General features: G+C 40.8%; 1 protein-coding gene and 1 long non-coding RNA gene across 3 annotated transcripts in view; one reads left to right on the top strand and one right to left on the bottom strand.

Annotated features, from left to right (window-relative positions):
- Positions 1-687: 687 nt before the first annotated feature.
- Mphosph6 (M-phase phosphoprotein 6) lies at positions 688-9778 on the bottom strand. Its single transcript, XM_010618347.3, has 5 exons — positions 9680-9778; positions 6617-6729; positions 5068-5158; positions 2386-2483; positions 688-1331 (listed from the first exon to the last, which is right to left on the bottom strand). The coding sequence occupies exons 1-5, from the start codon at positions 9728-9730 to the stop codon at positions 1199-1201; spliced, it is 486 nt and encodes a 161-aa protein (XP_010616649.1). The 5' UTR covers positions 9731-9778; the 3' UTR covers positions 688-1198.
- Positions 9779-9818: 40 nt separating this feature from the next.
- Positions 9819-11537, top strand: part of LOC104858260 — a 14528-nt gene continuing 12809 nt past the window's right edge. For both annotated transcript variants that reach the window (XR_779083.1, XR_002025169.2), the window contains exon 1: positions 9819-9917. This is a non-coding gene — a long non-coding RNA (uncharacterized LOC104858260). The remainder of the gene's footprint in view (positions 9918-11537) is intronic.

Below are 11537 nucleotides of genomic sequence, written 5' to 3' on the forward strand. Positions count from 1 at the left end.
GGCCTGGAAACGCCAAAAGCCTAAGCCCACCAGCTTGTTTCTTTTAATGTACAGTGAGATGGGCTTGTCAATCAGAAGTAATGGTGAGCTGAATGCCAGGAGTCCAATTAGTGGATTGCAGCGCTGGTAAAGTATGAGGGAAGGACGGTCAGCTACGGCTCCAAGAAAGCGAGAACTAGAAGGTACACTGTTCCTACCCTCACAAGGAAAACGGATCAGATTCTGTAATTGCATAACTCAGAAACAAAGACAGAGAGAATCCCAAATCCGGAGATTCAGGGAGAGAGACATGTACTTCATTTACTTGCTAGGAACAAAATTAAATAAAGTCACTTATTCTCAAAAGTCCTCGGTATACATCTTGAGACAGATACAACTGTATGTTTCTGTGCTTATTTGGCATAGGGTTTAAGCTGGAAGATGTTCTGGTCAGTGGTAAATCTATCAGGCTGTTCCATAGAATCTTTTGACACATAAAGGTAATTTCTAATAGTTCAACTTAATATATCACTATATTTTAAATTTATGTGTAGTTTTAGGAAATACCTAGATAAAATTTATCATAATGAATTAGACTAAAGTTCTTACTTGAAAGCATTACTAAGAAAACAGAAAAAAAAAATATGCTGAAGCAGACGTTTTTTGCAGAATTTTTTTTTTTAATTCAATGACTTCAACAACAAAAAAAAAACTACCCCAAACTGAACAATGGACTGGTAGTATACAAATGCTTCAGGCTAGGTGTGTTTGTTTTGGATGAATTAATATATAATAAATTCTCACGACATCTGATTCCAAGATGAATGCATGGATTGGACTGACATGATTAATAATTTAAAGCAAAATATACACATAAGGGCAACTGAAATACTGGCATTAATTTGTAGGAGTCAATTCAACGTCAGTGACTGGAGAACTATATATTTAAAAAAATCTGAGGTAAAAAATCTTTAGTAAGCAAGCCTGTGCCTATGTACACCTGAAGGTCAAGCGCTGGAGTTATATTCCTGATGAATATGATTAGGAAAGGATGTATAACATCTACCACAATCTGTTTCAAAACCAGCATGTCTCCAAAACTATACATTTCTTTACAAATCAACATTACACATTAGCAACTAGAGAGACACCATTAGGATGAGTTCCAAAACATGCTGCTTTCATGGGCATCCCTTAGCTCATTTTGAAGGTACACATTTTAATCTTGGGGCTTTAAGAACATTTTCTTTGTTTTAACTGGTTTTGTGTTCCCATTTTCATCTTCTTCATAATTGGCACGGTCTCTCTTCTTGGCAAACTTTTTTCCAATTGTCCCCACCAAAGTCTCATACCTGTTAACACAAATAAAGTTAGGAATCAAGTCTTGTCAGGGTTACTGAATCATATACAATAAAGAGTAAGAAAAATGAAAACCACAATTAAAAGAAACCATCTGATTGAAAAATTTATGAATTTCTTTCTTTTTAAAGCTTGTGTGTCTAGTTTATTTCACTCAAAATTATATTTTCCAAGTTCATCAATTTTCCTATGAAAGTCACACATCTGTTATTCTTTTTTTTCCCCTCACTGAGTTTATTGGTACATTTTAGTTATACAGTAGTTACGTTCATCATTGGGATCTTATACCTTTACATGACAGCTCTTGGTTCTCATTTTTTCCCCTTACCCCTTGCCCTTCCTTTAGTCCCTCCTCCCTTCCCTATTTAAAAAAACTTTATTTCCATTTTTTCATTTTCTCCTATTTTTTCTTGTCCCTCATTACCTTTCCCCTACCCTTCCCACTTCCCCTACACCTTTAGCCCTTTTCTTCCTATTTCACATTGTCAATTATCTCATTAGGATCTTATGTACAATTATAGTGTTTCACACCAGAGAAACTATTTGGTATTTACACACGTGTGACTTATTTCACTTAGGAGCATATCCTCAACATGCATCCATTTTCCTATGAATGACTCTAATTTCTCATTCTTTATGTCTGAGTAGTACTCCACTTTATAGAAAAACCACGTTCTTCATCCAGTCTCCAAGTGATGGGCTGTTTACAAGTTTTAGCTATTACAAACTGTGCCACTATACACATGGGTGCACATATATCACGGTGGTAAAAATTTATGAATTTCACTAAGAAGGTTAACCCCTTTGCTTGTTTTGCTTTTTAGCATTATCCCAAATAAACCGCGCGGCGCGTATCTGAATGTGTGGAAGTGGCGCTGGAGAGGAGCCTCTAACAGCTCAGCAAAGGCACAGACCTGCCCCGGCCGTAAGGGGGGGCAGAGCGCAGTGACCCCTCCAGGGCACTCATGCCGAAGGTGCGGCGGAAGGGGCCATCACACATGCACACACGGCATGGCGGCCACCACGCCGCCCCAGGGCAACACTTACCTTCTAGCCATTTCTTCATCTGACACGTCGAGCTCTACTGTTCCATCTTCCTCTTCCTCCTCTGCTTTGTTCTTAGCATTCATCTGAAGCATTAATTTCTGAAAATACACCAATGCTGGCCGTCAGGACTAGAAACAGGTGTGAAAGGAACTGGTGTCAAATGTATGTGAAGACAAAGAAACTGAATCTAGAGGACTAGAAGAATTTCTAAAGAGAAACTAGAGGAATTTAGAAAAATCTCTAAAGGATTTCCTGTAATACTTTACGCAGGGCGCCAGTGCTAGCAGAGGTCCACTCCCAATCAAAGGGATCACAAGGCAAGGCCCCGCCGGACTGCATTTAGTATCAAAAATTTAAATTGCATTTTAGAACATAAATCTCACTTTGTGTCACTCATAATTAAGGTGGGTACACCTTCATGAACACATTCCGGGGGGATAAATGAACTTTGAGATTTCTTCTGACTTCCTACTTTGGAATCCAAAGTAGAGAGGTGCAACGGTTGTCAGTAATTTTAAAAGCTGCCACGGTGGAGGAGGAGGGAGCTGCCAGAACAGAACAGAAGTGCAAGCCTGGCCCTGATCGGAGGACGGAATCTGCATCTGAAGCTCACCGCAAGCCTTGAGGTAGAAAATGTATCACACATCAAGCCACAGGGCTTTCCTCTATCTCTTTCTCACACATGATTAACCTTTTCATGATAGTTATCCTGACAGATTAAAAATGAAAACAGGATAATACCTTCTGTAGGGGAGGGTGAGGAAGGTAGAGGGATGAGAAAACAGTTTCAACTAGCTTTCCTCACACTCAAAGGATTCACATCTTTTGAGGAAGGGTGCTCAGTATTCCAGAATGCTGCGGTTAGGGCCGCCTTCTGACAAGCTCGACACAAAGTTCTGGGGGCTGCCTTGCCTCCCTTCCCACTACCAGACATACTCTAGTGGGTGTGTCCACCCAAAACCCAGCTCTTTGGATTAGGCACACTCAGAAGCCCGACATGTTTTGCCTTCCTTTTCTTCCCACCAAAAGCTTAAAGCAGGTCAAAGCAAAGAAAGTATATATTAAAACAAAACATGGTTAATGTTGGCCTTGTGTAAATACAACAGCTTAGTTACCATGCATACTCCTAAGTCACCACCCAAAACAACAAAAAACAAAACAGAAAGAAAGAAAAGAAAACTAACCCATCATCTTTAAATAAACCCTAGCAATGGGCACAGTAAACTTTCTAGAGGGATCCTAAAGTAGTGGTTCTCACCTGGGGATGATTTTGCCCACTGGGGGATACGTGTCAATGTGTGGAGACACTTTTGGTCATCACCATGGGTTGAAGGGGGGTTGTGTGTGCATGTTAGCGCATGTAGTGAGTAGGGGGCAAGAGCCAGAGATGTTGCTGTTCATCCTGCCATGCTCAGGAAAGGTGCCACCACAAAGAATGACCTGGTTCAAATGTCAACAGTACTGCCAAGGGTGAGAAACCCTGGCTTAAAGTGTACTCATAAAACTAAACATTTATACCACACATGTCTATCTGGACGGTCACGTAAGTCGCTTACAGGATGGCTCTTGACGTACAAGGGTGACCTTTATGAACAATGAATACTTTAAAAATACAGTAAGAGACACATTGCCGTTAATTCCCCTCAAAGCACTTCCTTTCTCCTCAAGCACACTCATCCCATGGCTCCTTCCACTCTCTGGGGCAGTTCAGGAAGGCCTCGTTTGTGTCCGTATAAGATGTGATCAAAACAGGGTGAATGCTGCTGCTGAGAGCCATTCAACAGGAAGGAAAGCTTGTACAATCACTATGATGTGCCCTTAACCACCTTATTCATCAGAGATCACACCGTGTGATTTCTCGCTCTTCCCCAAAGCTACAATGATCACAAAAGCTAAATGTTTTGAACTGATTTAGGACACCGAGGCAGCCATGACAGTGTAACTATAGACGCTCATGAAGGAGGACTTCCAGAACTGCTTCATAAAGGGGCAAACATGAAGAGGGAAGTGTGTGGCACATGAGGAGGGTCCATCTTGAGGTCCATCACTGAGCTCAATTCCTGGCTCCTGGAGGGTTACATCTTGAGGGGGACTAATGGCAATGTGTCTTTTATGGCAGTACATTTAAACATTCACTGTATTTTTAGATCACACTTAATAAATGTGTTAAATAAAGGTCTGCTTCTCTGCAAACCTACAGCAGGCAATTTTAACCAATAGCTCAGTTACAAGGTAAATATTCATTTTTTCAAATGACTTTCCAAAGGATTCACTTAAAAATCTATTTATAAAACCCGTCTATTAAAAAGTCAAATTACACAGATTTTAAGTAACATTTTTTCCATTAGAAAAGATACATTTACAGATGCCAGAAAATAACTTTTCATAACATCATCATATGCATAAAATCCTGACATTTCTATAAAAGACTTGAGTTGAAATTCTAACAGAAGCACCGCCAGGGTCTGTATACTGCTGTATTAAATGATCTACTCAATTCTCCCATAAAACTAGATTGCAATGCCTGCTATTTCTTTAAATAGCTATGGCAGTATTTTAAGACTTGTTATTTTTATATAATGAGGAGAAATGGTACCTGGTGAAGAAAAACCTACACCTAACTACTGGCAGAAAAAAATTCAACTGGAAAATTCTAAAATTTGAAGCAATTATATTTAATACCTCAACTTCAGGATTAAATCCTCTGAATGACATTCTTCCATAGAGAAGATCTTCACATAACAAGAAACTCTGCTCTTCTATTATGAAACTTCTAAATGGGGGGGAAAAACTTGTATTAATAGGGTGTCTACTTACAAAAAGCAGAAGAAGCAAAAACCAAGACTTTGAATGAAAAATCAATCCCATGGCACTCAGCAGGATCAAGTACGGATACAGGAAGATTTCTAACCCAGGGATAGAAACAAAATTTGATTAATTTGGTCCACAACAGCATTAGAAGAGAAGAGCAAAAGGTGGGTGGACAGCCTCTTCTAAACACTGTGCCTAAATATTTACATGAAATTTCAAGACTTAGGTATTCATAATAAACTTGAAATTAAGTCCACAGCATTGAGAAAAGTAGCTACCAGACCCTGAGCCTTCCTATATGGCTTCCTACCTTGAGATTGTTACCTCCTTCTCCCACATGAACTCATCATGAGGTTCTTGCCAAACCTCAGCTGAGGACTAAGTTAGATAGAGCAAACGTTACATACTTGAACCTCCAGAATTGAGCTAAAAAAAAAATCTCTTTCTTTTTGAAGTTACCCAGCTTTAGAAACTTCAAAGAAGGGGCTACTACACAAGGAAATATATGATTACATTCAGTCCATTCACATAGTCCAGGATAATCTCTCACCTAAAGATCCTTAGCCACAGCAGCAAAATCAGTTTTCCCACAACAGGTAACGTACACAGGTTCCAGAGAGTGCAAAAGTTTAAGTAAAACCATATACCACAGAGCTCACTAAGGTAAGACAATTATTAAGGAAAAAGGATAAATAGCTTCCAGAAGCATTTAGGCAAACCGATGATCTGAATCCATCTCCTTCATTCAAACTTTCTTTAAGTACTAGCCATGCTCGGAGGTTGAAGGGAAACTGTCTGGTGTAGTATCCCAACTTCAGCACTGACTAAGCTGGGTGGCTCTGGGTATATTACTTTCTGTGAACCTCCAGCTGATCAATGGACAGAATGATAGTGGGCAGTTTGCTATGAGAATTCAATAGCTAAGGGATGTAAAGGGCAAGTCTAGTGTCTGGAACATACTACAGACTCATTAAAGTTTAGCTAAATGAATGGCATTAAAAGTAGTAAAAACTGAAAAGAGAAAAGAAACAAAAAGCTCTTGATTTGCCTTAAGCTCAGCTTAATGAAGAACTCTATCACTGAAACAAAACCGAAGCAGCCTGCAGCACACATTTAATCTTTGGAACTCCATGTGATAGCATCTTACAGTTTCCCATAAAACACCCCTTGCTCTTATCAGAGATGCAGAGCCTAAATCCTTTATTCATATGTTCAAAAAAGGACAGTGTTATCAATGATGGTCAGGTGCCACTAAAAATGTAGTGAATCCATGTATAACTTTTATAAGCTTAATAGTTTTTAGAAAACTATTTGCAAGGCTAATTCAAGAAATGAACAGAAACTATTCTACGTCATAAGAATTGAGTCAAATTTACAGGGATGCCCCAAGCATCACTGATATAAATTCTTATAAACCTACTCTTTCTCTTTAAGCTCTGGCAAATCCAAGTACCAGTGCTCTTCACTAATGATCTTCTTTTCTTCCTCTTCTAGCTGTTTCTTGGTTTCTGAGTCCAGCCCTCTTTGCATGAACTGTCAAAACAAAACAAAGTTAGTGTTAGCACTATTTTTTTGCCTTGCATTATTAGTACTAAGGCTGCATCTGATATACAAAAAGAGCTCAATAAAGGGTATTCTGTAGGTGAATGACCTGGCTTTGTCTTATTTTTTTTTTTTCAGACTCTTTCTTAGGTGGCTCTCTTGAAATGCAGATGCTTTATTTCATCACTCATATTCTTGGTAAAACACCAATCCTGCTCAGCTGCCCATTTACTTACCATTTTTTAGTGAAGTAGATATTCTTTATGGTATACAAATAGCAATATATGTCTATGTTTGGTACACGTGGAAAGGACAGAACACTTGTGAATCAAGTACCTTGAGACTTAGGTAGCAGCTCGATTCTCCTGACACTATAGTATCTCAGAACACATCATAAAGCTAGTCAGTGTCCTTCACAACTGAGGACCCAGAACAGAACAGGCTTTGGAAAACCACAATGGTAAGGCTGGATGTCTGCTGCTGAATAGTTTTACTGGAAAACAGTCATGCTCATTTAGTTCTGGATGGCAGTGGCAGAGCTGAAGTAGTTGCAACACATACAGACTGGCCCATAAGCCTAAAATATTTACTGTCTGATCCTTTTCAGAAAAAGTTTACCAAGTCCAACCTTAAAGGGCCAAAAAGACACTACAATCAAATAAATGCCTTCCCTACAGCCAATCTATCACACTGGTAAACTTTCCACCTACATCCCTTTTTTCTACTTCCCATCAGGATCAACTTCCACCCTTCAACAGCTGATGCTATCAGCAGAGTTTAAGAGTTCTGAAAATAAGTGAGTCAGGATCAAGGCTCAGTGCTCTCCCATCAGTCCTACACTTAGCTCTGGGTGAAAAGAGACACTGGCTATGATGCTGAGTGCAGCTGCTCTGTTTTTCCAGTGGACCCTACTCTCTGAACACAGCATCTCCTGCTACGTGCTGGTAAATTCAACGAGTGAAGCTGCTAACCCAAACAGAGAACCTGAATACTTTTTTCCCTATTCTCCTTTGTTTCTAATATCCAGATGAATCTTTCCCCATTCACTTAGGTGGGGATGGACTGTTTTAAATTAGTTTCTGCCTTAACTCCAGAGTTCAACCTTCAGTCTAAGTAAACCCTAATCACCTAGCACATCTTCACTTGCCTTATTCTAAGAGATAAAACTACTGCTAATTTATCTTTTCAATGCTTAAATGGCCAAACTACTCCATTTCTCTCAAATCAATGCAATCTAAACCATTAAACCAAGAGAAAAATCTCTTCAGTGAAGACTCAATTTTTGCTCATATGCATAAGAACTATTTTGCAAACTATGTTATGCTACAATTTGCCCTCCTTTCTGATCGTATTCATTCCTAGTTACAACTTTGCTCAACTCCATTCAAATTTTGCACATTTCCTCAAAATATGACTTATACCTTCCTTTTCTTGGAAGTTCTGCCCCTCTCTACACATGACATCTAACAGTTTGAGTCACTCTAATTTTTTTTCTTGGTACTGGGGATCCAACTTGGGACCTGTGCTTGCGAGGCAGGTGGTAGAACCAGTGAGCTAAGCCCCCGGCCCTTGCATCTCTCCACAAGTACAGAGGATCTCCAAATTAAAATATTTTGACTTATGAATTTTCAATTATATGATGGTGGGAGAGCCAGGAGTTCAAATTTTGATCTTTTTCTGGGCTAGCCATAGGCAATATGTTACTGTCGGATCATACTGTGGAACACAGGTGAGCTAGAGTTCCCAGACAGCTATGCAATCACCAGGGCAAAGTACTGACACTCTACAGAATTCAGTGTTGCTAAACTATGATGCTCAGTAGGTTAGGTGTGTTGAGTGCATTTCTGTTATTGTTGACTTACAATGGATCAAAGAGCATCTACAATGTTCAGAGACAGGTAGTAAAGAGTAATAAGACTAATTAAGTTGTGTAACTTTAGGCATGTCACTTCCGTTTCACTTGCCTTAGTTGTCAATAGAGGGATGACTGTAGTCACCTAAAAGGGTGAATTATGCAGGTTACTACATGCAAAACACTTAGAACCTATCTGGCATATAGCAAGGAATGTGACTATTTCCTTTTTGCATTATCTAATTTTTAAAGTTTGGTAGTTGCCCTGTTTTAATTCCTGTGTTCATTTTATCTACTGTCTTTTTTCTTCCACTTTGAAACTGTAATTAAGCTTCAATTTCAAATTTAAAACTATTTTGTGACAACTCACTTTCACTCAACTGTTATACATCCCTCCATTCTCACCTCAATCATCACCCTCACCAAGATTATTAGAACTCCCAGCTGATCTACAATTTTGTGCCTTGTCTGGCCCTTTTCCCATCAATGTATTCTCCACAGGATAATTAATCTTTAAAAGTTAGGTAATACAGCTAATGACATTGTTCTCCATGCTCCTTCATTGCGTCCCATTGCTCATACAAAACGAAAAAAATCTTTAATCTGTCTAACGTTTCCTGCAGGTCGTGCCTACGGCCTACTTTCCTATTCCCTCTTTGCTGCTTGTCTTTCAGACACAACTCAGTGTCTTTAGTTCCTGGCAATCTCCATGTTTTTCTTTTCTTTCTTCCCGCTCAGACTTAGGAATTCGCTTTTCCTTGCCTGCCACCGTCCCTCTTATCTTTAGTTACTACTTAAGGACGACTTCCGGCAACTAAGTTCCCAGAGTCCCAGAGTACTTTTCTGCACTCGGTTCGCTGTATCTTTACCGCATGTTTAAGTGCACGCAGGCTCCTAATTCATAATCTGGTTCCAAGTGTGTAATACTGGCCCGGCCCTGAGTGAATGAATGAATGCGAGAAATGGAGGCCTTTCAGGTCCTCTCTGGTCTCCCTCCCACCCCCGTATGGCCGCCGCCTCGGCTGCAGCCAGATCCGGAGGTCCCTGGGGGCCCTGTCGCCCAGTCCGGCTCTCCCAGAACCCCCACACCTTCATGCGTAGCAAGTTCTTGGACAACTTGGTCTTGCGCTCAGCCGCCATGCTGGCTCCAGCCCGGGGCAGCGTTCCGTCCTCAAGTCCCACTGCGCATGCGTGCTCGCGTGCGTCGGGCAGCGTCATACGTATTGTGCGTCGCCCCGCCTCGCGGTTCCTCCTCCGTGGCTGTCTTTGCCAAAGAGAGCTCCTCGACAGTCACCTCAGGGACCACTGGTCTCTCGGAGTAGCTAGGGTAAGGGCGTGGGTTACCGAGGAGAGGGTGTGAGTGACTTACAGCCGGTGGGCGGACCTCGAAAAGTGTGGACTCGGTGAAGCTCTCAACCGGACGTCTCTGGGGCCCAGCAGGGTGTGGCCTCGGCGTTGGCCTGGGGACTTTTCATTTCCAGAGGCCCCCTTCCCTCTACGCTTCCCGGCCCCAGTCGTCCCAGCGAACCTTTCACGTAGTTTCCAGACATGCGGTCCTCCTGGGCCGTTTATTTAGCGTGCTTTTTAACATGAGTGGTGAGCACCTTGTATTCCGAGTCGATCTACAAGTCACAAGTTCACTTCATAGTCGCAGTCGCTGGTGAGGCACTGTTGTCACTGTAGCAATCTTACAGAACCTGGAGAAGGCTGTAAAGCTGAGCTGGCTTCGGAATGGCCCTTAAACACAGTGCTACAAAGACCGAGGGAAACTGGTAGATTCACCTATTCACTATTTTGTGCGTCTTTGTGTTTGAATATTAAATAGGAAGAAAGGCAAGAAATAGCAAGAACTGTAGGCAGAGGACACAAGACCTTGTTTTAAGCTAAAGAGTTGAAAGAACATTGAAAAGAGGGTAGCTTTATTGTTCAATGCACTAGGTTCCGCCTGACATTTTTTTCGATCTATCACATGCTGTACACTTTGGAAACATCCAGCAGAGTAGCATTTGATCTTGTACTATATGTCAAAACCACGAGCTGGATATCTTATCTCGTAAAAACTGTGACGAAGGTATCGGTCGTATATTAGGGAACCTGAAGTCTAGAGAGGGTATGAGACCTGCTAGATTAGTGTTAAAGCTGAGATTCAGAAAGCATTTTGTGTATTAAAAGCCTTGCAGTTTTTCCTCAGGAGGAAGGAAAAACATAATGTGCTAAATGTTTGGGGAAACTCATCCACTGGTAACTACGAGTGAGACCCTAGAGTACGACAGTGCATCAAAACACATGACCACCCTTTCTTGGAGCTGACATTTGAGACATAAATGAGTGGGAGTGCCATGGAAGAAAGAGAACAGTGATGTGATAAGAGCGACTTGCAGGGTTACTTTGGATAAGATGGTCCAGAATGGCCCTTGTTAGATAATTGTGTTAAGGCTTGAATGTTGAGGAAATTCTGTTGTATGAAGAGTTGGAGGTAGAGTGTACTAAGAAGAGGGCATAGTGACTATAAAGGTCCTGAAATGAGAATGAGAAAAAAATTTCTATTTCGTAGAGGTTAGCCACATACAGGCCGAACAGTGTCCCTTAAATTTCAGATATTGAAATCCCATCCCCCACCTCAGAATATGACTGTATTTAGAGATAGGGCCTTTAAAGATTAAGTTAAAATGAAGCCTGTAGGGTGGATCCTAATCTAGTATGTCTGATATCCTTTTTTTGTGTGTGTGCTTGGTATCAAAATCAGGACCTCATATATTCTAGACAAGTGCTTTATTCCAGTAAAAGAAATTTTGAACACAGATACCAGAGGTGTGTGTGCATAAAGGAAAGGCCATCTGCAAGTCAAGAGAAGTCAAACCTATCAACACCTTCCTTTTAATTGTGAGAAGATAAATACAAGCCACGCAGTCTGTATTTTTTTTTTTTTTTTTTTGTGGTGTTAGTA

The sequence above is a fragment of the Fukomys damarensis genome, unplaced genomic scaffold, assembly GCF_012274545.1.
Source record: "Fukomys damarensis isolate Sample0158 unplaced genomic scaffold, DMR_v1.0_HiC HiC_scaffold_32, whole genome shotgun sequence".
NCBI lineage: Eukaryota > Metazoa > Chordata > Mammalia > Rodentia > Bathyergidae > Fukomys > Fukomys damarensis.